Source organism: Bombina bombina, chromosome 3 (assembly GCF_027579735.1).
Source record: "Bombina bombina isolate aBomBom1 chromosome 3, aBomBom1.pri, whole genome shotgun sequence".
NCBI classification, from domain to species: Eukaryota; Metazoa; Chordata; class Amphibia; order Anura; family Bombinatoridae; genus Bombina; species Bombina bombina.
The window spans coordinates 190,572,664-190,598,727 of NC_069501.1; the positions used below are offsets into that span (position 1 = coordinate 190,572,664).

At 42.8% G+C, this 26,064-nt stretch overlaps 1 protein-coding gene across 1 annotated transcript in view; it reads left to right on the forward strand.

The window, feature by feature from the left end:
• DCBLD2 (discoidin, CUB and LCCL domain containing 2) overlaps positions 1 to 26,064 on the forward strand; it is a gene marked incomplete in the record, with an annotated part of 427,429 nt that overhangs the window by 265,205 nt on the left and 136,160 nt on the right. The window contains 1 exon segment of the mRNA XM_053705206.1: positions 22,615 to 22,739. Coding sequence (XP_053561181.1) covers positions 22,615 to 22,739 — 125 coding nt within the window.

The window sequence follows — 26,064 nt, forward strand, 5'->3', positions numbered from 1 at the left end:
GTTCCACACAGGACTGTTGAGAGCAATTAACTTCAGTTGGGGGAACAGTGTGCAGTCTCTTGCTGCTTGAGGTATGACACATTCTAACAAGACGATGTAATGCTGGAAGCTGTCATTTTCCCTATGGGATCCGGTAAGCCATGTTTATTACGATCGTAAATAAGGGCTTCACAAGGGCTTATTAAGACTGTAGACTTTCTGGGGCTAAATCGATTCATTATTAACACATATTTAGCCTTGAGGAATCATTTTATCTGGGTATTTTGATATAATAAGATCGGCAGGCACTGTATTAGACACCTTATTTCTTAGGGGCTTTCCCAAAGCATAAGCAGAGCCTCATTTTCGCGCCGGTGTGGCGCACTTGTTTTTGAGAGGCATGGCATGCAGTCGCATGTGAGAGGAGCTCTGATACTTAGAAAAGACTTTCTGAAGGCGTCATTTGGTATCGTATTCCCCTTTGGGTTTGGTTGGGTCTCAGCAAAGCAGATACCAGGGACTGTAAAGGGGTTAAAGTTTTAAAACGGCTCCGGTTCCGTTATTTTAAGGGTTAAAGCTTCCAAATTTGGTGTGCAATACTTTTAAGACTTTAAGACACTGTGGTGAAAATTTGGTGAATTTTGAACAATTCCTTCATGTTTTTTCGCAATTGCAGTAATAAAGTGTGTTCAGTTTAAAATTTAAAGTGACAGTAACGGTTTTATTTTAAAACGTTTTTTGTACTTTCTTATCAAGTTTATGCCTGTTTAACATGTCTGAACTACCAGATAGACTGTGTTCTGAATGTGGGGAAGCCAGAATTCCTATTCATTTAAATAAATGTGATTTATGTGATAATGACAATGATGCCCAAGATGATTCCTCAAGTGAGGGGAGTAAGCATGGTACTGCATCATTCCCTCCTTCGTCTACACGAGTCTTGCCCACTCAGGAGGCCCCTAGTACATCTAGCGCGCCAATACTCCTTACTATGCAACAATTAACGGCTGTAATGGATAATTCTGTCAAAAACATTTTAGCCAAAATGAACCCTTGTCAGCGTAAGCGTGGCTGCTCTGTTTTAGTTACTGAAGAGCATGACGACGCTGATATTAATATCTCTGAAGGGCCCCTAACCCAATCTGAGGGGGCCAGGGAGGTTTTGTCTGAGGGAGAAATTACTGATTCAGGGAACATTTCTCAACAGGCTGAACCTGATGTGATTGCATTTAAATTTAAGTTGGAACATCTCCGCATTTTGCTTAAGGAGGTATTATCCACTCTGGATGATTGTGAAAAGTTGGTCATCCCAGAGAAACTATGTAAAATGGACAAGTTCCTAGAGGTGCCGGGGCTCCCAGAAGCTTTTCCTATACCCAAGCGGGTGGCGGACATTGTTAATAAAGAATGGGAAAGGCCCGGTATTCCTTTCGTCCCTCCCCCCATATTTAAAAAATTGTTTCCTATGGTCGACCCCAGAAAGGACTTATGGCAGACAGTCCCCAAGGTCGAGGGAGCGGTTTCTACTTTAAACAAACGCACCACTATACCCATAGAGGATAGTTGTGCTTTCAAAGATCCTATGGATAAAAAATTAGAAGGTTTGCTTAAAAAGATGTTTGTTCAGCAGGGTTACCTTCTACAACCAATTTCATGCATTGTCCCTGTCACTACAGCCGCATGTTTCTGGTTTGATGAACTGATAAAGGCGCTCGATAGTGATTCTCCTCCTTATGAGGAGATTATGGACAGAATCAATGCTCTCAAATTGGCTAATTCTTTCACCCTAGACGCCACTTTGCAATTGGCTAGGTTAGCGGCTAAGAATTCTGGGTTTGCTATTGTGGCGCGCAGAGCGTTTTGGTTGAAATCTTGGTCGGCTGATGCGTCTTCCAAGAACAAGCTACTAAACATTCCTTTCAAGGGGAAAACGCTGTTTGGCCCTGACTTGAAAGAGATTATCTCCGATATCACTGGGGGTAAGGGCCACGCCCTTCCTCAGGATCGGCCTTTCAAGGCAAAAAATAGACCTAATTTTCGTCCCTTTCGTAAAAACGGACCAGCCCAAAGTGCTACGTCCTCTAAGCAAGAGGGTAATACTTCTCAAGCCAAGCCAGCTTGGAGACCAATGCAAGGCTGGAACAAGGGAAAGCAGGCCAAGAAACCTGCCACTGCTACCAAGACAGCATGAAATATTGGCCCCCGATCCGGGACCGGATCTGGTGGGGGGCAGACTCTCTCTCTTCGCTCAGGCTTGGGCAAGAGATGTTCTGGATCCTTGGGCGCTAGAAATAGTCTCCCAGGGTTATCTTCTGGAATTCAAGGGACTTCCCCCAAGGGGGAGGTTCCACAGGTCTCAGTTGTCTTCAGACCACATAAAAAGACAGGCGTTCTTACATTGTGTAGAAGACCTGTTAAAAATGGGAGTGATTCATCCTGTTCCATTAAGAGAACAAGGGATGGGGTTCTACTCCAATCTGTTCATAGTTCCCAAAAAAGAGGGAACGTTCAGACCAATCTTAGATCTCAAGATCTTAAACAAGTTTCTCAAGGTTCCATCGTTCAAGATGGAAACCATTCGAACTATTCTTCCTTCCATCCAGGAAGGTCAATTCATGACCACGGTGGATTTAAAGGATGCGTATCTACATATTCCTATCCACAAGGAACATCATCGGTTCCTAAGGTTCGCATTCCTGGACAAACATTACCAGTTCGTGGCGCTTCCTTTCGGATTAGCCACTGCTCCAAGGATTTTCACAAAGGTACTAGGGTCCCTTCTAGCGGTGCTAAGACCAAGGGGCATTGCAGTAGTACCTTACCTGGACGACATTCTGATTCAAGAGTCGTCCCTTCCTCAAGCAAAGGCTCACACGGACATCGTCCTGGCCTTTCTCAGATCTCACGGCTGGAAAGTGAACGTGGAAAAGAGTTCTCTATCCCCGTCAACAAGGGTTCCCTTCTTGGGAACAATTATAGACTCCTTAGAAATGAGGATTTTTCTAACAGAGGCCAGAAAAACAAAACTTCTAGACTCTTGTCGGATACTTCATTCCGTTCCTCTTCCTTCCATAGCTCAGTGCATGGAAGTGATCGGGTTGATGGTAGCGGCAATGGACATAGTTCCTTTTGCGCGCATTCATCTAAGACCATTACAACTGTGCATGCTCAGTCAGTGGAATGGGGACTATACAGACTTGTCTCCAAAGATACAAGTAAATCAGAGGACCAGAGACTCACTCCGTTGGTGGCTGTCCCTGGACAACCTGTCACAAGGGATGACATTCCGCAGACCAGAGTGGGTCATTGTCACGACCGACGCCAGTCTGATGGGCTGGGGCGCGGTCTGGGGATCCCTGAAAGCTCAGGGTCTTTGGTCTCGGGAAGAATCTCTTCTACCGATAAATATTCTGGAACTGAGAGCGATATTCAATGCTCTCAAGGCTTGGCCTCAGCTAGCGAGGACCAAGTTCATACGGTTTCAATCAGACAACATGACGACTGTTGCGTACATCAACCATCAGGGAGGAACAAGGAGTTCCCTAGCGATGGAAGAAGTGACCAAAATCATTCTATGGGCGGAGTCTCACTCCTGCCACCTGTCTGCTATCCACATCCCAGGAGTGGAAAATTGGGAAGCGGATTTTCTGAGTCGTCAGACATTGCATCCGGGGGAGTGGGAACTCCATCCGGAAATTTTTGCCCAAGTCACTCAGCTGTGGGGCATTCCAGACATGGATCTAATGGCCTCTCGTCAGAACTTCAAAGTTCCTTGCTACGGGTCCAGATCCAGGGATCCCAAGGCGGCTCTAGTGGATGCACTAGTAGCACCTTGGACCTTCAAACTAGCTTATGTGTTCCCGCCGTTTCCTCTCATCCCCAGGCTGGTAGCCAGGATCAATCAGGAGAGGGCGTCGGTGATCTTGATAGCTCCTGCGTGGCCACGCAGGACTTGGTATGCAGATCTGGTGAATATGTCATCGGCTCCACCTTGGAAGCTACCTTTGAGACGAGACCTTCTTGTTCAGGGTCCGTTCGAACATCCGAATCTGGTTTCACTCCAGCTGACTGCTTGGAGATTGAACGCTTGATTTTATCGAAGCGAGGATTCTCAGATTCTGTTATCGATACTCTTGTTCAGGCCAGAAAGCCTGTAACTAGAAAGATTTACCACAAGATTTGGAAAAAATATATCTGTTGGTGTGAATCTAAAGGATTCCCTTGGGACAAGGTTAAGATTCCTAGGATTCTATCCTTCCTTCAAGAAGGATTGGAAAAAGGATTATCTGCAAGTTCCCTGAAGGGACAGATTTCCGCCTTGTCGGTGTTACTTCACAAAAAGCTGGCAGCTGTGCCAGATGTTCAAGCCTTTGTTCAGGCTCTGGTTAGAATCAAGCCTGTTTACAAACCTTTGACTCCTCCTTGGAGTCTCAATTTAGTTCTTTCAGTTCTTCAGGGGGTTCCGTTTGAACCCTTGCATTCCGTTGATATTAAATTATTATCTTGGAAAGTTTTGTTTTTGGTTGCAATTTCTTCTGCTAGAAGAGTTTCAGAATTATCTGCTCTGCAGTGTTCTCCTCCTTATCTGGTGTTCCATGCAGATAAGGTGGTTTTGCGTACTAAACCTGGTTTTCTTCCGAAAGTTGTTTCTAACAAAAACATTAACCAGGAGATTATCGTACCTTCTCTGTGTCCGAAACCAGTTTCAAAGAAGGAACGTTTGTTGCACAATTTGGATGTTGTTCGCGCTCTAAAATTCTATTTAGATGCTACAAAGGATTTTAGACAAACATCTTCCTTGTTTGTTGTTTATTCCGGTAAAAGGAGAGGTCAAAAAGCAACTTCTACCTCTCTCTCTTTTTGGATTAAAAGCATCATCAGATTGGCTTACGAGACTGCCGGACGGCAGCCTCCCGAAAGAATCACGGCTCATTCCACTAGGGCTGTGGCTTCCACATGGGCCTTCAAGAACGAGGCTTCTGTTGATCAGATATGTAGAGCAGCGACTTGGTCTTCACTGCACACTTTTACCAAATTTTACAAGTTTGATACTTTTGCTTCTTCTGAGGCTATTTTTGGGAGAAAGGTTTTGCAAGCCGTGGTGCCTTCCATTTAGGTGACCTGATTTGCTCCCTCCCTTCATCCGTGTCCTAAAGCTTTGGTATTGGTTCCCACAAGTAAGGATGACGCCGTGGACCGGACACACCAATGTTGGAGAAAACAGAATTTATGTTTACCTGATAAATTACTTTCTCCAACGGTGTGTCCGGTCCACGGCCCGCCCTGGTTTTTTTAATCAGGTCTGATATTTTATTTTCTTTAACTACAGTCACCACGGTACCATATGGTTTCTCCTATGCAAATATTCCTCCTTAACGTCGGTCGAATGACTGGGGTAGGCGGAGCCTAGGAGGGATCATGTGACCAGCTTTGCTGGGCTCTTTGCCATTTCCTGTTGGGGAAGAGAATATCCCACAAGTAAGGATGACGCCGTGGACCGGACACACCGTTGGAGAAAGTAATTTATCAGGTAAACATAAATTCTGTTTTTGCATAACCTGGATGTTGTGTGTATGCTCTAAAATTTTCGTTATAAGCTACTAAAGATTTTTGGCAATCTTCTGCCCTGTTTGTTGTTTTCTATGGAAAGCGTAAGGGTCAGAAGGCCACTTCTACTACCCTTTCCCTCTGGTTAAGAAGTATGATTCGTTTTGCTTATGAGACAGTTGGACAACAGTCTCCTGAGAGAATTACGGCTTATTCCACTAGGGCTGTCTCCTTATCTTGGGCTTTCAAAAATGAAGCTTCTTTGGAACAGATTTACAAGGCGGCTACATGGTCCTCTTTGCATACTTTTTCCAAATTCTTAAAATTTGATACTTTTGCCTCGGCTGAATCCTCTTTTGGGAGAAATGTTCTTCAAGCGGTGGTGCCTTCGGTTTAGGTCCTCCTGCCTTGTTCTCCGTCCCTTTTCATTCCGTGTACTCTAGCTTGGGTATTGGTTCCCACTAGTATTTTGAATGACACCCTTGACTCTCTATGCCATAGGAAAGAAAACAAAATGTATGCTTACCTGATAAATTTCTTTCTTTCCGGGCATGGAGAGTCCACGACCCCGCCCTTTTTTTTTTAATTTTAATTCAGCAGTTTTTTTTTAGTTAACCTCAGGCATCTTAATACCTTATGTGTTTCTTCTTTTTCCATTTTCCTTTGGGTGAATCACTGGGGATTATGGGTAAGGGAAGTTACACTTAACAGCTTTGCTGGGGTGCTCTTTGCCTCCTCCTGCTGGCCAGGGGTTAAATATCTCTTAGTGGACTCTCCATGCTCCAAGAAAGAAATTTATCAGATAAGCATAAATTTTGTTTTTTTGTGGGAAAGTACTTGTTTTTTTCCCTTCCAGTTTTATTCTGTATCTCCTAAAGCTTACCACTATTGTACAACTTTGGGCAGCCTTTGGTCTCAGAATAATTTTTTTGATTTTGCCTTGATTTTTTTTTGTCCCACCCTTATTTATCATTACTCGTGGACTCCAAACCTTGGGTATTCGTTCCCAGGAGTAATGGATTGTGGACTCAAACCACCTGTATGAAAGAGAGCATAATTTATGCATACTTGATAAATTAATTTCTTTCATGGTGGTGAGAGTCCACTGCTTTTAATTCAATCCCTACCTTATTGTTTGGCTTTGTCATACTAGTTTTTAGTAAGCATCATTATTTTTATTTATTTTTTGTTCCTGTTCCAATAAATATGACTAAAACACACGGAGCAAAACCCTAAGAAAAACAGAGTATCTAAATAGGCAGTAGCGTTAAGCTATTTCTTTCCTAAGATATGGTGAGTCCACAGAATCATCAATTACTGTTGGGAATATCACTCCTGGTCATCAGGAGGAGGCAAAGAGCATCACAGCAAAGCTGTTAAATGTCACTTCCCTTCCCACAATCCCCAGTCATTCTTTTTGCCTTTGGTGCAAGGAGGAGGTGAAGTTTTTGGTGTGTGAAGATTATTTCACTTCAATCGAGATTTTATTCTTTTAAAAGCCAGAGTAGGTTTGCTCTGATCTTTCCTCTCAAGGGCAGTGGTGGCTTTAAAGCAGCTAGGAAAACACAGCAAGGCCCACCTCACAAGTTCCTAACATGTTGCTGCCCTGGCATAGAAAGCCTGAGTAGGTTTACTCTGTCCTTTCTTTTCTCTTGTTAAGTGTAGTCAGTCCACGGGTCATCCATTACTTATGGAATATATCTCTTCCTAACAGGAAGCTGCAAGAGGATCACCCAAGCAGAGCTGCTATATAGCTCCTCCCCTCACATGTCATATTCAGTCATTCTCTTGCAGCCTAACTAAAGATAGGTCGCTGTGAGAGGTCTGTGGTGTTTTTTAACTTAGTTTATTTCTTCAATCAAAAGTTTGTTATTTTAAATGGCACCGGAGTGTGCTGTTTGTTCTCAGGCAGCATTAGAAGAAGAATCTGCCTGCGTTTTCTATGATCTTAGCAGACGTAACTAAGATCCACTGGCTGTTCTCATCTGAGGAGTGAGGTAACTTCAGAAAAGGGGAATAGCATGCAGGGCCCCCCTGCAAATGAGGTATGTGCAGTAAATTATTTTTCTGAGGAATGGAATTGACTGAGAAAATACTGCTGATACCAATGTAACGTAAGTTCAGCCTTAAATGCAGTGATAGCGACTGGTATTAGGCTGATGAGTGTGTGTACACTGAATGTATTTTTCTAAGGAATGGAATTGACTCTGAAAATACTGTTAATACTGAAATAATGTATGAGCCTTAACTGCAGTAAAAGCGACTGGTAGCAGGCTTATTAATAACACTTCATAACTTTTAAAATGTATGTTTAAAACGTTTACTGGCATGTTAATCGTTTTTTGTGAGGTACTTGGTGATAAAACTTATTGGGGCATGATTTTTACCACATGGCCATCTTTGTTTTCTGCATAGAAACAGTTATCTGAGCTTCCCCACTGTTGTAATATGAGTGGGAGGGGCCTATTTTAGCGCTTTTTTTGCGCAGTCAAAATTCAGTCACAATCTGTCTACTTCATCCTCCATGATCCAGATCGTCTCTAGAGAGCTCAGGGGTCTTCAAAATTCATTTTGAGGGAGGTAATCAGTCACAGCAGACCTGTGACAGTGTGTTTTGACTGTGAGAAAAACGTTAATTATTAAATTGTTATCCGTTTTTGGGTATTAAGGGGTTAATCATCCATTTGCTGGTGGGTGCAATCCTTTGCTAACTTAATACATTTACTGTGAAAAATTGGTTGCTATAACTATTTTGGTTCATTGTTATTTCAACTGTGACAGCTTTTTGTGCTTCTTAAAGGCACAGTAGTGTTTTTTATATTGCTTGTAAATTTATTTAGAAAAGTATTTCCAAGCTTGCTAGTCTCATTGCTAGTCTGTTTAAACATGTCTGACTCAGATGAATCTCTTTGTTCACTATGTTTAAAGGCCAATGTGGAGCCCAATAGAAATTTGTGTACTAATTGCATTGATGTTACTTTAAATAAAAGTCAATATTTACATGCAAAGAAATTATCACCAGACAACGAGGGGGAAGTTATGCCGACTAACTCTCCTCACGTGTCAGTACCTTCGCCTCCCGCTCAGGAGGTGCGTGATTTCGTGGCGCCAAGTACATCAGGGAGGCCCTTACAAATCACTTTGCAAGACATGGCTACTGTTATGACAGAAGTATTATCTAAATTGCCAGAATTAAGAGGCAAGCGCGATAGCTCTGGGTTAAGGACAGAGCGCGCAGATGAGGTGAGAGCCATGTCAGATACTGCGTCACAGTTTGCAGAACATGAAGACGGAGAGCTTCATTCTGTGGGTGACGGATCTGATCCAGGGAGACTGGATTCAGAGATTTCTAATTTTAAATTTAAGCTTGAGAACCTCCGTATATTGCTAGGGGAGGTATTAGCGGCTCTGAATGATTGTAACACGGTTGCAATTCCAGAAAAATTATGTAGGTTGGATAGATACTATGCGGTACCGGTGTGTACTGACGTGTTTCCTATACCTAAAAGGCTTACAGAGATTATTAGCAAGGAATGGGATAGACCTGGTGTGCCTTTTTCCCCTCCTCCCATATTTAGGAAAATGTTTCCTATAGACGCCACCACACGAGACTTAGGGCAGACGGTCCCTAAGGTGGAGGGAGCAGTGTCTACTTTAGCTAAGCGTACCACTATCCTGGTGGAGGATAGTTGTGCTTTTTCAGATCCAATGGATAAGAAATTAGAGGGTTACCTTAAGAAGATGTTTGTTCAACAAGGTTTTATCTTACAGCCCCTTGCATGCATTGCGCCTGTCACTGCTGCGGCGGCATTCTGGTTTGAGTCTCTGGAAGAGGCCATTCGCACTGCTCCATTGGATGAAATTATGAACAAGCTTAAAGCACTTAAGCTAGCTAACGCATTTGTTTCTGATGCCGTTGTACATTTAACCAAACTTACGGCTAAGAACTCCGGATTCGCCATCCAAGCGCGCAGAGCGCTATGGCTTAAATCCTGGTCAGCTGACGTGACTTCTAAATCAAAATTGCTTAATATTCCTTTCAAAGGGCAGACCTTATTCGGGCCCGTCTTGAAAGAAATTATAGCTGACATTACGGGAGGTAAGGGCCATGCTCTACCTCAGGACAGGGCCAAATCAAAGGCCAAACAGTCTAATTTTCGTGCCTTTCGTAACTTCAAGGCAGGAGCAGCATCAACTTCCTCCGCTCCAAAACAGGAAGGAGCTGTTGCTCGTTACAGGCAGGGCTGGAAAGTTAACCAGTCCTGGAACAAGGGCAAGCAGGCCAAGAAACCTGCTGCTGCCCCTAAGACAGCATGAAGAGCGGGCCCCCTATCCGGAAATGGATCTAGTGGGGGGCAGACTTTCTCTCTTCGCCCAGGCTTGGGCAAGAGATGTCTAGGATCCCTGGGCGTTGGAGATAATATCTCAGGGATATCTACTGGACTTCAAAACTTCTCCACGAGGGAGATTTCATCTTTCAAGGTTATCAGCAAACCAAATAAAGAAAGAGGCGTTTCTACGCTGTGTACAAGACCTCTTACTAATGGGGGTGATCCACCCAGTTCCGCGGACGGAACACGGGCAAGGATTCTATTCAAATCTATTTGTGGTTCCCAAGAAAGAGGGAACCTTCAGACCAATCTTGGACTTAAAAATCCTAAACAAATTCCTAAGAGTTCCATCATTCAAAATGGAAACTATTCGTACCATCCTTCCCATGATCCAAGAGGGTCAATACATGACCACAGTGGACTTAAAGGATGCCTACCTTCACATACAGATTCACAAGGATCATTATCGGTACCTAAGATTTGCTTTCCTAGACAGGCATTACCAGTTTGTAGCTCTTCCCTTCGGATTAGCTACGGCTCCAAGAATCTTTACAAAAGTTCTGGGCTCACTTCTGGCGGTACTAAGACCGCGAGGCATAGCGGTGACTCCGTACCTAGACGACATTCTGATACAAGCGTCAAGTTTTCAAACTGCCAAGTCTCATACAGAGATAGTTCTGGCATTTCTGAGGTCGCATGGGTGGAAGGTGAACGTGGAAAAGAGTTCTCTATTACCACTTACAAGGGTTCCCTTTCTAGGGACTCTTATAGATTCTGTAGAGATGAAAATTTACCTGACAGAGGCCAGGTTATCAAAGCTTCTAAATGCTTGCCGTGTCCTTCATTCCATTTCACACCCGTCAGTAGCTCAGTGCATGGAAGTAATCGGCTTAATGGTAGCGGCAATGGACATAGTACCATTTGCCCGCCTGCATCTCAGACCGCTGCAATTGTGCATGCTAAGTCAGTGGAACGGGGATTACTCAAATTTGTCCCCCCTACTAAATCTGGATCAAGAGACCAGAGATTCTCTTCTATGGTGGCTTTCTCGGCCACATCTGTCCAAGGGGATGACCTTTCGCAGGCCAGATTGGACGATTGTAACAACAGACGCCAGCCTGTCAGGGACTATGGACTCAGGAGGAGAAACTCCTCCCAATAAATATTCTGGAATTAAGAGCAATATTCAATGCTCTCCTAGCTTGGCCTCAGTTAGCAACTCTGAGGTTCATCAGATTTCAGTCGGACAACATCACGACTGTGGCTTACATCAACCATCAAGGGGGAACCAGAAGTTCCCTAGCGATGTTGGAAGTCTCAAAGATAATTTGCTGGGCAGAGTCTCACTCTTGCCACCTGTCAGCGATTTACATCCCAGGCATGGAGAACTGGGAGGCGGATTTTCTAAGTCGCCAGACTTTTCATCCGGGGGAGTGGGAACTTCATCCGGAGGTCTTTGCTCAACTGATTCATCGTTGGGGCAAACCAGATCTGGATCTCATGGCATCTCGCCAGAACGCCAAGCTTCCTTGTTACGGATCCAGGTCCAGGGACCCGGGAGCGGTGCTGATAGATGCTCTGACAGCCCCTTGGGTCTTCAACATGGCTTATGTGTTTCCACCATTTCCGATGCTTCCTCGTTTGATTGCCAAGATCAAACAGGAGAGAGCTTCGGTGATTCTGATAGCGCCTGCGTGGCCACGCAGGACCTGGTATGCAGACCTAGTGGACATGTCGTCCTGTCCACCGTGGTCTCTGCCTCTGAGACAGGACCTTCTAATTCAGGGTCCTTTCAACCATCCAAATCTAATTTCTCTGAGGCTGACTGCATGGAGATTGAACGCTTGATTTTATCAAAGCGTGGCTTCTCGGAGTCGGTTATTGATACCTTAATACAGGCTAGGAAGCCTGTTACCAGAAAAATTTACCATAAGATATGGCGTAAATATTTATATTGGTGCGAATCCAAGAGTTACTCATGGAGTAAGGTTAGGATTCCTAGGATATTGTCCTTTCTACAAGACGGTTTAGAAAAGGGCTTATCTGCTAGTTCGTTAAAGGGACAGATTTCTGCTCTGTCTATTCTTCTACACAAACGTCTGGCTGAAGATCCAGACGTTCAGGCTTTTTGTCAGGCTTTAGCTAGGATTAAGCCTGTGTTTAAGACCGTTGCTCCGCCGTGGAGCTTAAACTTAGTTCTTAACGTTCTTCAAGGCGTTCCATTTGAACCCCTTCATTCCATTGATATCAAGCTGTTATCCTGGAAGGTTCTGTTTTTGATGGCTATTTCCTCGGCTTGAAGAGTCTCTGAGTTATCTGCCTTACATTGTGATTCTCCTTATCTGATTTTTCATTCAGACAAGGTAGTTCTGCGTACTAAACCTGGGTTCTTACCTAAGGTAGTTACTAACAGGAATATCAATCAAGAGATTGTTGTTCCATCACTGTGTCCTAACCCTTCTTCAAAGAAGGAACGACTTTTGCATAATCTGGACGTAGTCCGTGCCCTGAAGTTCTATTTGCAGGCAACTAAAGATTTTCGTCAAACTTCTTCCCTGTTTGTCGTTTACTCTGGACAGAGAAGAGGTCAAAAGGCTTCGGCTACCTCTCTCTCTTTTTGGCTTCGTAGCATAATACGTTTAGCCTATGAGACTGCTGGACAGCAGCCTCCTGAAAGGATTACAGCTCATTCTACTAGAGCTGTGGCTTCCACCTGGGCCTTTAAAAATGAGGCCTCTGTTGAACAGATTTGCAAGGCTGCAACTTGGTCTTCACTTCACACTTTTTCAAAATTTTACAAATTTGACACTTTTGCTTCTTCGGAGGCTATTTTTGGGAGAAAGGTACTTCAGGCAGTGGTTCCTTCTGTTTAATGTTCCTGCCTTGTCCCTCCCTTCATCCGTGTACTTTAGCTTTGGTATTGGTATTCCATAAGTAATGGATGACCCGTGGACTGACTACACTTAACAAGAGAAAACATAATTTATGCTTACCTGATAAATTTATATTTCTCTTGTAGTGTAGTCAGTCCTCGGCCCGCCCTGTCTTTAAGGCAGATCTAAATTTTAAATTAAACTCCAGTCACCACTGCACCCTATGGTTTCTCCTTTCTCGTCTGGTTTTGGTCGAATGACTGAATATGACATGTGAGGGGAGGAGCTATATAGCAGCTCTGCTTGGGTGATCCTCTTGCAGCTTCCTGTTAGGAAGAGATATATTCCATAAGTAATGGATGACCCGTGGACTGACTACACAAGAGAAATAAATTTATCAGGTAAGCATAAATTATGTTTTTTTCAAAGGTCTCTGTGAGGAGTGGCATCCTCTCATGCCGGGTGAGCTGTCCTCCTGCCGGACAGCTAGATGTGCAGGCAAGTGCCTTTTGTCTTCTGGGGCTAGAAGGCTTGCACTGAAGGGGTTAAGACTGTAGTCTGCAGTTAATTTGGGACACAAGATCCTTCATGGGGAAGGTTTTTTATGGCAGTGAGCAGGCACTATATGACACTGATATGGAGACTAGGGTCTGAGCCCAACCCTTACTTGGGCTCAGTAATATTTTATTCAGTGGCAAAGATTCTGACTTTTAAGCTAAAGTTTTAGCAGGATCTCTCTTTATTTGGAGGCCTAATGAACAATAGCTATAAATTGTTAGAAAGGTCTGGCAAAAATGGTCAGTAAACTTTTCCTATATGAGGGCTCGGTTAGAGCCTTTTAGTGAGAACGCTTTCATTTAGGCGCCATTCCTATGGGGCTAATATTCCAATTTCTTCCACTAATGGCAAAGCGGTACTCTGTTCATTCCTTCTACCATGTATGTTTTTCCTTTTGGCATCATCCGATGACTTTGGTTCCGCCTTTTTTCTCCTCAGTGAGGCCATTTTAAAGTTTCAGATCATAAGGTTTCTGCTCTGCATACTGCTACACAGGTTGGCCTTGTTCTAAGTCTGGTGAGGAGGATTCACTGGTACTTTCTGAGGGTGAAATTTCAGATCTGGACAGTATAATTCCTTTATCTGATGCTGAAGTGGTCTCCTTCAGATTTATGCTTCAACACGTTGTGTAATGTCGAAGGAGGTTTTAGCTACTTGGACGACACTGATCCCCCTGTCATTGTCAACCCTTCAAAGTTTTTGTAAACTTTATCAGTTCTGTAATTTACCTTCCTATGAGGAAGTGTTCTAGACATGCTATGGGAATTTCACTCAAATAGGAGAAACTAGGGATACCTTTCTCCCGTCCTTTAAAGGACTTTCCTGTGGCTGACACAATTTTAATGCACTGTGTCTTTAGTAGAAGGGGGTCTTCTTCTATGGCTTAGTGAATTTAGATCCCTGTGGAGGCTAGCTAGCTCCTTTTACGGATCCATGCATAAGAAGCTGGAGGTTTAATTTAGAACAATGCCTTGTCTTATTAGACTTGCTGTACTAGCCTGCTGGGCATTGTGGCTGAAATCTTGGTCAACGGAGAAGCCATCCTGTGGCTTAGTGGTATAGCCTAGGCTTTGGGTTCTGCAGTTGCAGGTTCAACATTTTATGTTTCCTCCAAATCCACACTTCTGTCATTTCCTTTCAAGCATAAGACCTTGTTTGGACTTGGTCTGGCAGAATTATCCTCTGACTTTCCGGATGAAAAATTAGATTTTCTACCTAATGTCAAGAGAGGAAGACTAAAAACAGTTTTTCCTTTTCCTCTTTCTGCAGGGTCAGTCATGTCTCTTGGAGTCCTATCTAAGATTTCCTCCCAGAGGCAGATTTCTCCTAGAGTATCTGCAATACAGGTATGATGAGACATTCCTTGAACTGGGTTCAGGGCCTTCCTCTCTTGGAGTGATAGTTCCAGTCCCAGTCTGGGAACAGGGTATAGTTATTTACTCAAGTTTCTCAGGTTCTGACCTTCAAGGTAGTATCCATTCTCCTTTGGTTCAAGAGGGCCTGTTCATAACGAACATAGACCTGAAGGATGTGTATTTATTGTTCCCATTATTTGGGATCTTTTCAAGTCTCTGTGTCTTGTCATCCTAGAAAGACTTTTAGGTCTTGGGGTATTGCAAGGGTGCTCTTCTGGACAATATATGACTCAGGTGCTATCCTGCTTCGAGCAAACTCTTTTCGAGAGATCTTGTCCAATCTACTTTCACATGGATGGGAAATGAATCTGGAGAAGAGTTCCCTTGTTCCATCTACAAGGGTGATTTATTTGGGGACCTTAATAGATTCTCTATCTAGGAGAAGATTTCTAACAGAGGTCAGATAATCAAGGATTTATTTATTTTCCTTTCTCTGCAGTCTACTGTCCGGCCAACAGCAAGCTCTTGTGGTCCAGTAAATAGCGTAAACATTTTCAGTTAATTTTACCTTCACTTTTCAGTGTCTCAATGTTTGGAGGGAATTGGGTCTGATGGTTATCATGGACATTATTCCCTTTGCTATTTTCCATAAAATGGAGAACATTCAGATCTGTCTCAGAGGGTAGATCTAGATCAGTCGACAAGAGACTCTTCCGTAGCGGTTTCTCAGGAGTATCTGTGTCAGGGCGCGTGCTTCTAGAGACATTCCTGGGTGATGTGACCACGGACGCCAACCTGCTGGGCTGGGAAACAGTCTGGGTCTTGCTTAAGGCGCAGGGATTATGGACTCAGAAGTGTCTGCTCTCTTCTTTCACATCTTGGAGTTGAGAGCGATTTACAATGCTCTGTAGGCTTGGCCTCAGTTGTCCTTAGCTTGGTTCCAGTCGGACAATATCACCTCAATGGTTTACATCAACCACTAGGGAGGAACTCAGTTCCTTAGCCATGTAGGAGGTGACTTGGATTGTTCAGTGGGCATAAGCTCACAATTGTTGTCTGTCTGCCATCCACATTCCAGGAGTGGACAACTGGGAAGCGGATTTCCTGAGCAGACAGACTTTTCATCCTGGGGAGTGGGAACTCCATCCAGAGGTGTTCTCCAACATAACCCTTGAATGGGGGGTGCCAGAGTTGGATCTGATGGCATCTCGGCAAAATGCCAAGGTTCGAAGTCAAGAGATCCACAGGCCGCTCTGATAGATGCTCTGGCGGTTCCTTGGGATTTTAGGCTGGAATAACTGTTTCCTCCATTAGCTCTCCTTCCACGAGTCATTGCTCGTATCAAACAGGAGAGAGCATTGGTAATTCTAGTAGTTTCTGCCTGGCCTCGCAGGATCTGGTATGAAGACCTAGTGGAGATGATATCTCTTCCACCTTGGAGACTGCCTCTGAGGAAGGACCTTCTGATTCAGGGTCCCTTCTTTCATCCATATTTTCGTTTCTCTGAAGCTGACTGCTTGGAGATTGAACGCTTAGTTCTGTCTAAGCATGGTTTTCTGAGTTGGTCATTGAGACCATGATTCAGGCTTGCAAGCCTGTTACAAGATAGATTTACCATAAGATATGGTGTAAATATCTTTATTGGTGTGAATCCAAGGGTTACTCTTGGAGTAGGGTCAGGATTATTCCTTTCTACAGGAAGGTCTGGAGAATGGTTTTGTCAATCACTTCTCTGAGGGATCAGATTTCTGCATTATCTTTTCTTGAACAGAAATGGTTGAAGTGGTTTTGGACAGAAATTTTAATCAGGAAATGGTTGTTCCTTCTCTTTGTCATAGTTCTTCTTTTCCATCTTAATGGGAGGAGAGTCCACTGCTTCATTTATTACTTGTGGAAATTAAGAACCTGGCCACCAGGAAGAGGCAAAGACACCCCAGCCAAAGGCTTAAATACCTCCCCCACTCCCCTCATCCCCCAGTCATTCTTTGCCTTTCGTAACAGGAGGTTGGCAGAGAAGTGTCGGAAGATTCAGAATACTTTCTTATGGAGGGTAGTACTCTTCGAAATGGGACTGGAGTTTTAAGTAGTTCTGTCAGCCTCTCAGTGAGAGCATGGGTGAATGTTAGAGTCTTGAGATGCAGGGAGCGTCTTTCTACGAAACTATTCCGACTCAGTTTAACAGCTCCATTAGCAATCATCGTTGACGAGTTTCGCTGCCTGCTTTTCTTCTCTCAAGTCCATGTCGGGAGCGATGCTACTACCCTGTCACACTTGAAGGGCCGTGTTCCTGTTCCACGGCGTTGATTCTGGTAAGATCGTTTCATTTTTATATATATATATATATATATATATATATACAAGCAAAAATAGGTGTATGTGCACTCTCACCAACTTTCCACAACTATCAGGGTGCTATGCGGTGAATTGTAGAAATGCAAAAAGAAGCACTCACTGAATCTTCATCAAAAAGTGACAAAAAACTTTAATGCAGTTTGTGACGTTTCGGGACAGCAAGGAAGGGACTGTTGCTGTCCCGAAACGTCACAAACTGCATTAAAGTTTTTTGTCACTTTTTGATGAAGAGTCAGTGAGTGCTTCTTTTTGCATTTCTATATATATATATATATATATATATATATATATATATATATATATATATATATATATATATATATATATATATATTTGAAAACGCTAGAAGACAGGGTCACAGTATGGCTCCTTTTATCTTTATAGAATCTAGGGTCATACCCTCGGAAGGGGGCTTTTGAACATGGGGGATAATATTATGCATAATATTGTTTGTGTTTTTCTACTGCATTTGTGTGAGATGAGGCTCTGTCAGTGTGGAACACAGTTCAGTTGTGAGAGATTGAGGCGGGCTTTTTTGGTGCATCCTTCTCTCGAGTTCAGGGGCGGTCCTGCATGGCACTCCATGTGACCGGGTGTGGCCTCTGCAACTTCCTCTTTCTCGACCTGTGTTCGTAGGAGACGAAAGCTGTTTCTTGTAGTCCGGGTCATAGGAGGTGGTGAGTGCCCTGGCCATTGGGATATAAAGGTGCCATTTATTTTTTATCAAGTCCGTAATAAAGGCGCAAGCTATGGAGGATATGTTAGAGGATACTCCCTCTTTATCCAAACCCATTAACTTTGTATATTGTGAGGTGGTTCCAGTCGGACTGCCTATGCAACTCTGTTCCACATGCTTTGACAATATCGTTATTCTCAAAAAGACTAAGGAATTTAGTACGACTGAGTCGTCCACCTCTGAGAGCTCCCCGCCCCGCGAGGTGCTTTCCCTGCAATCATCTCCGATTACACAAGCAGTTCCCCAGGGCCTTACTAATCCTCCTGTGGGAGGGGTCCTTTGGCCTCCAGACTTTGCTGATCAATTACAGACGGCGGTTTCTGCAGCCAGTAATGCGATGCCTCACCCTACTAAGCGCAAGCGAAAGGTACAGCACTGCTATCCGTCTCAGGGGTCTTCGACTCCGCTGGATATCTGACAGATTATCCGATAAGGAGGACAACTTCGACTTATCGGAGGATGCCTCTTCTGGGTCGGAATCGGCTACGTCTAGGCCTCTGTAGCCATATTTCAAAATTATGATGAAGCATTTGCGCTTTCTGCTGAAAGAAGTGCTTGCTACGTTGGAGGTTCCAGAACCAAAACTACCGGAGAAACCTTCGATCCCTAAACTGGATAGGGTTTTTGAGGACAGGGTAGTGTCCCAAGCCTTCCCGGTTCCAGTCAAAATGGCTAACATTATTAAGAATGAATGGGAGAAACTTGGTTCGTCCTTTTTCCCCTCTTCTTTTAAAAAGCTTTTCCTTGTTCAGGACGCACAGCTTAAACTGTGGGGAACTGTCCCTAAGGTGGATGGTGCTATCTCCATGCTTGCTAAGAAAACGACTATTCCGCTATCTGATAGTTCCTATTTCAAGGAAGCCATGAATAAAAAGATGGAGTCCATGCTGCAGAAGATGTTCCAACTCATGTGGTTCGTTATAAAAACTGGCGGTTGCTGCAGCGCTCTATCAGCTATGGTCGAGGTGGAGACTACTCTCAATAAAATTCTAGAATGAATCAAAGCCTTTAGAGTGGCGCATTCGTTCATTTGTGATGCTAACATGCTGATTATTCGCCTGAATGCTAAGACATCGGGTTTTTCTGTTTTAGCCCGCAGGCCTCTGTGGCTAAAGTCGTGGTCTGCGGACATGACTTCTAAGTCTCGTTTGCTTTCCCTCCCATTCAAAGGAATGGTTTTGTTTGGCCCAAGCCTGGATTCTATCATATCTACGGTCATGGGGGGCAAGGTTGCCTTCTTGCCTCAGGATAAGAAGGCTAAACCTAAGGGATATACTTTTCGTCCCTTTCGGACGGACAAGTCTCAGCGCCAGCAGCGTGCCGCAAAGTCGGAGCAATCCAAGAGATCTTGGAAGACAGCTAACCCTTGGAACAAGTCCAAGCAGAATAAGAAGCCCGCCAAATCAAAGTTGGCATGAAGGGGCAGCCCCCGGTCCGTCTTCAGATCATGTAGGGCTCAGACTATCTCTTTTTGCAGAGACCTGGAGAAGAGATGTTTTAGGCCCTTGGGTTCTGGAGGTCGGAGCCCAGGGTTACAGGATAGGTTTCAAGTCTTATCCGCCCAGAGGCAGATTCCTGCTGTCAAACATATCTTCAAGACCAGAAAAGAGAGACGCCTTCCTGGGGTGTGTGAGGGATTTTTCATCTCTCAGAGTAATCGTCCCAATCCCTCCTGCAGAAAGCGGCCTGGGGTATTATTCAAACCTTTTCGTGGTCCCAAAGGAGGAGGGCATGTTCCGAGCAATTCTGGACCTAAAGGCCCTAAACAAATTTTTGTCAGTTCTGTCCAAGATGGAGACGATAAGGTCAATTTTGCCCCTGGTTCAAGAGGGGCAATTCATGACTATAGACCTGAAGGACGCTTACCTTCACGTTCCAATCCACAAGGATCACTTCAGGTTCCTAAGATTCGCCTTCCTGGACCAGCACTTCTAGTTTGTGGCCCTTCCATTTTTTCTGGCGACTGCCCCAAGAGTCTTCACAAAGGTTCTGGGAGCTCTTCTCGCAGTAGCGAGAGCCAGAGGAATTGCAGTGGCACCTTATCTGGACGATATCCTGGTCCAGGCTCTGTCCTACAGTCTTGCGGAGGATCACTCGAGAGCTCTTCTCCTGCAACAGATAGGGGACGCCAGAGATAGATCCCATGGCATCCAGACTCAATTGCAAGCTACCCAGATATGGGTCGCGATCCAGGGATCCCCAGACGGAACTGATAGATGCCTTGGCGGTACCCTGGGACTTCAGCCTAATTTACATATTTCCACCGTTACCTCTTCTAACTCAGGTAGTGGCCCACATTAAGCAGGAGCAAGCTTCGGCTATTCTAATTGCCCCGTCGTGGAGAATTTGGTTTGTGGATCTGGTGGCGATGTCATCATCTCCACCGTGGAAGTTACCTTGTCGCAGGGATCTGATGGTTCAAGGTCCTTTTCTACATCAAAATCTGGGTTCTCTGAGGCTGACTGCGTGGAGATTGACTGACTGGTCTTAGCCAAGAGAGGATTTTCGGAAAGGGTGATTGACACTCTCGTTCAGGCCAGGAAGCCGGTCACTCGAAGCATCTACCACAAGGTGTGGAGGACTTACTTGTCCTGGTGTGAGGAACGAGGATATCCCTGGCATAAGGTCAGGATTTCCAGGATTTCGGCTTTTCTCCAGGACGGTCTGGATAAGGGTCTTCCTGCCAATTCCCTAAGGGGACATATCTCGGCTTTGTCTGTACTGTTGCATAAGAAGCTTGCAGAGCTTTCTGACATAGTCTTTTGTTCAGGCTGTGGTTAGGATCAGGCCTGTCTTCAGGAATCCGGCTCCCCCTTGGGGCTTAAACTTGGTTCTTAAGGTCTTGCAGAGGGCTCCGTTTCAGCCTATGCATGCACTTGACATTAAGGTTCTTTCATGGAAAGTCATATTATTACTGGCTATTGCATCGGCGCGCAGAGTCTGAGTTGGCGGCCTTGCAATGTGAACCTCCCTACTTGGTTTTTCATGCTGCTAAGACTGTTCTTTGCACTGGATTGGGATTCCTTCCCAAGGTGGTGTCGAGTCGTAACATTAATCAGGAAATAGTAGTTGGGCGGAAGCAGCTTTTGGGAGAAATGTTCTGCAGGCTGTGGTGCCCTCAGTATAGGGTACGCCTCCTTTTACCCTTTCATTTTTTCATTCAGTGTCCTCTAGAGCTTGGGTATTTGTTCCCACAAGTAATGAATGAAGCAGTGGACTCTCCTCCCATTAAGATGGAAAACATAAATTATGCTTACCTGATAATTTCATTTCCATCTGTGGGAGGAGAGTCCACTGCACCTGCCAATTTCTCCGGTGGGTGGACCTAAATTTATTAATACTCTTCTGGCACCATTTATACCCTGATATTTCTCCTACTGTTCCTTGTTCCCTTGGCAGAATGACTGGGGGATGAGAGGAGTGGGGGAGGTATTTAAGCCTTTGGCTGGGGTGTCTTTGTCTCCTCCTGGTGGCCAGTTTCTTAATTCCCACAAGTAATGAATGAAGCAGTGGACTCTCCTCCCACACATGGAGATTAAATTATCAGGTAAGCATAATTTGTGTTTTCTGGAGAACATTTGTTGCACTACTTGGAGGTTGTGTGTGCTTTAAAATTTTATTTACAGGCGTCTAAGGATTTTCGCCAGTCTTCTGCCCTGTTTGTTTGTCTCTCTGGGAAACGTAAAGGTCAGGAAGCTTCTGCTACTTCTCTTTCTCTCTGGTTAAGAAGTATAATTGGTTTTGCTTATGAGACTGCTGGGCTGCAGTCTCCTGAGAGAATTACAGCTCATTCTACTAGGGCTCTCCTCTTCTTGGGTTTTCAAAAAAAAAAGCTTCTGTGGAACGGATTTGCAAGGCTGCAACTTGGTCTTCACTTCATACCCTGTCCAAATTTTACAAATTGGATACTTTTGCCTCGGCTGAGGTTCTTTTGGGAGGAAGGTTCTTCAAGCAGCGGTGCCTTCTGTTTAGGTTAGCTGTCTTGTCCCTCCCTAATCATCGGTGTCCTTTAGCTTGGGTATTGGTTCCCAACAGTAATTGATGATTCTGTGGACTGTATCTTAGGAAAGAAAACAAAATTGATGCTTACCTGATAAATTTATTTATTTCCGGATGCGGTGAGTCCACGGCCCGCCCTTTACTTTAAGACAGTTATTTTTCACTTTAACCTCAGGCACCTCTACACCTTGTGTTATTTCCTTTTTCTCAATTTTCCTTCGGTCGAATGACTGGGGATTGTGGGAAGGGAAGTAATATTTAACAGCTTTGCTGTGGTGCTCTTTGCCACCTCCTGCTGGCCAGGAGTGATATTCCCAACAGTAATTGATGATTCCGTGGACTCACCGTATCCGGGGAAAAATTTTTTATCAGGTAAGCATCAATTTAGTTTTTTCAGTTCGTTTTAATATCCCTTAAACAAAAAAAATATTGCAGATCTAATCCATTAGCATTGGTAAGTTAAACGATCCTACACCCGCATCCCCTACTGTAGTTAGCATATCGATGACAAATTCGGCTTCCTCCAATCGTTGCATGCCCCACGAGCTGGACGCCAAAGGGGGCACGCATGAATGGAGGAAGCCGGATTCGTCATCTCTGTGTTAAATACAGTAGGAGACGCGGGCGGATGATAGACGGTATGTTTACCATAACACAATGGTAATTATTTTTAAAAAAGAAGCATCGTAAAGTTAAATGAATTAAAGTGCCCTGTTTTTAAGATTATTTTTAGATACTGGGCACTAATTCATTAAACTTTACAATCACTTTAAGGTTCCTTAATTTAGTTTGTTAGAAACATTATATTCTAAAATTATATATTGTTAGTTACTTCCCACCTGCTAATATCAATATCTTCTTCTTTTTTTTTTTTTTTTAAATAGGCATCATAACTACTGGTTCAAATATGCACAAGTATAACTTCTATGTTTCTGCCTACAAAGTTTTATATGGTGATGATGGTTCCAAATGGAAAGTGTACAAAGAACCTCACGTGGAACAAGACAAGGTGAACACTTTTTTTTTTTTTTTTTTTCTGAATCCAACTTGTGTGATATCTTTCCTCACTTGGTTTAATCCAAAATCAGTTTGACAAGCCAAAGGTACCAAACTAATCCAAGTATTACAACTGCTTTAAATACAAAATTTAGTATGCTAATATATATACAACAAGTGTGTCGTCCTTATGCCTCTTATTCCAGTTTATATTTATCACAACTTGATGCAGGTGAACTAGGGAGAAAAAACACAGTAATCATGTGATCTAATGTCAGTGTGTGGGTGTTTGCTTCTTGCATCTGGGGGGAAACTTTACTCACTGCTTTTTGCTCCAAGAACTTGAGGAATCTTTAACTGCGTGTACTTGTCCCCTTTATTGCTCCTAGTCCGCTCCCAGTGTCACTGCACAGAACTATTTATTATATTTGAGAACCAAGAGAAATTAATATTTAAATTCCCAATTCTAATATTTTGCTGGTTGGCTGCATTGCATTCTCATAGACAAATGGAACAATATTCACCTGGCCCTTAGAAATGTTTACTTTATTTGCACAAGATATCTGAAATTGAAAGTCTTTCAGAAACCGCATACTCATTTATCCGCCAATATCCATACTGCTGCTCAAGGCGAGCACAGAAGCAAGTGTCTGTTACATGACCTTAAACCTTGCAACAGGGTTAAATGCATAGTTAAAGGGGCAGTACACTATAAAATAGTGTTTCCATTAATGTATTTTCAGTGGCAGCTGCAGAGTATAAAATGTATGAGAAATGGCATTTTCAGGTTTATTTGTGTATATGTATTAGCTGGTTTTGTGCTTTTAAACCATAGCCTATTGAAATGGGTTGAGTTTTAAGTAATATCAGATCTCATGTTATCACTTATGTACATACACATGCTTCCTTATCTTATATCTATTTGTAAACCAAAGCTCAATACATAGAGAGAACACTGGAAAATTAACATTTTATTACTAAAATACTGCACCCCACTGAGAGTGTAATTTATTTTGCTGGCTGTGTTTACATAGGCTTGTCAATAGCATATACTCCAGTATATAAATTTTCAGTATAGGTTGGGGTACCACAGGCTAAATTGGCTATTTCAAATGCTGAAATAGGTGCAAAGTAGCTACTTATAAACAATTTAATACACTCCAGCAGGTAAAATGGATCATAGGGAACAATTTAAAGAGGAAAACATTTTTGGGTAAACAGCCCCTTTAAGCACCTCCTTAAGGAATATTCATATAATAATAAAAAGCTTTCATGAATTAGTGCATTTTAGTACTGTATTAATATAAGACTTTAAAGGTACATTAAACTATAGTTGTTAGGCAGTTACTCAAGCTACTGTATGAAAAAATGCACAAAACATTTTCTTCATCTTAACTTGTAGCATTTGTTTTCTTTGGAAGAATACCTTTTAGCAACATAGTCTGTAGCTGGCTAGTCAGTCTACAAAAAGATGGGAGTAGTTTTACTGCGTGATTGTCTTTTTCTCATTCAATAGCTTTTACACCCACACTCTCCAGCCATGTGTTCTCTTAAGGTGGATTATGACTGTTGCTGTGCATAACATGCTTAACCATTGCATTTAGTATAGAAGGTATTTTAGATGTGGATATTGTTTTAAAGTAGAAATCGGTGAAATGCGTTTGCACAAGAGACATGCTTGTATAACATATGTGAAATATTTTGTCCTTTTATTTGTTCATTAACAAAATTAATGAGTGAACAAATATAATATCCAATACTTTATTTTCTCTACTAGATATCAACAAGCAAAATTGTGTGTTTGTTCATTTGGTCATTTAGTTAATAAATAAATATTGAGCAAATCAATTAAAATAGGTTGTTTTGTAATGAAAAACAAATGTTTGCTCATGTTTATTGCCCAATAACTTACAGGTATAGAAGACTGGGTTTTATTATCTGTAGCATGTGAACCTATACGAATATGAATGTGCATTATAAATATAAGCATATACATGCCACCTCTTATCACATGCTTTATTTGCTTTTCACAACAGGGGCGAGCTAGTTCATGTGGGCCATATAGATAACATTGTGATCACGCCTGTGGCTTGTGGCAGACACTGCACTAATTGGCTAAAATACAAGTCAATAGATAATAAATAAAATGTCATGTGATCAGGTGGCTATCAGAATATGCTTAGATACAAGGAAATCATAGAGGTAAAAAGTGTATTAATATAACTGTGTTGGTTGTGCAAAACTGAGGAATGGGTAATAAAGGGATTATCTATCTTTTTAAACAATAACAATTCTGTTGTTAACTGTCCCTTTAAACGGACACGAAACCCAAACTTTTTGTTTTATTATTATTTTCTCATCGACTCTTGCCAATATGAAATAAATTAATTTATCAGGTAAGTTCTTACATAAATTATGTTTTCTTTTATGTAATTGGCAAGAGTCTATGAGCTAGTGACGTATGGGATAGTAATACCCAAGATGTGGTACTCCACAGAATAGTCACTAGAGAGGGAGGGATAAAAATAAAAACAGCCATTTTCCGCTGAAAAAATTAAATCCACATCCAAAAAAATAAGTTTTTCTCATAATTGAAAAGAAAAAACTTAAAACATAAGCAGAGGAATTTAAACTGAAACGGCTGCCTGAAGAACTTTTCTACCAAAAACTGCTTCCGAAGAGGCAAATACATCAAAACTGTAGAATTTAGTAGATGTATGCAAAGAAGACTAAGTTGCTGCTTTGCAAATCTGATCAACTGACGCTTCATTCTTAAAGTAGAATGAGCTGTGATTCTCTGAGGCGGGGCCTGACCCGACTCCAAATAAGCCTGATGAATCAAAAGCTTTAACCAAGATGCCAAGGAAATGGCAGAAGCTTTCTGACCTTTCCTAGAACCAGAAAAGACAACAAATAGACTAGAAGTCTTCCTGAAATCTTTAGTAGCTTCAACATAATATTTCAAAGCTCTTACAACATCCAGAGAATGTAAGGATCTCTCCGAAGAATTCTTAGGATTAAGACACAAAGAGGGAACAACAATTTCCCTATTAATGTTGTTAGAATTCACAACTTTAGTTAAAAACTTAAATGAAGACCGCAAAACTGCATTATCCTGATGTAAATCAGAAAAGGAGACTCAAAGGAAAGAGCATATAACTCGGAAACTCTTCTAGCTGAAGAGATAGCCAAAAGGAACAACACTTTCCAAGAAAGTAGTTTAATATCCAAAGAATGCATAGGATCAAAAGGAGGAAGCCTGTAAAGCCTTCAAACCCAAATTAAGACTCCAAGTAGGAGAGATTGATTTAATGACAGGCTTGATACAGACCAAAGCC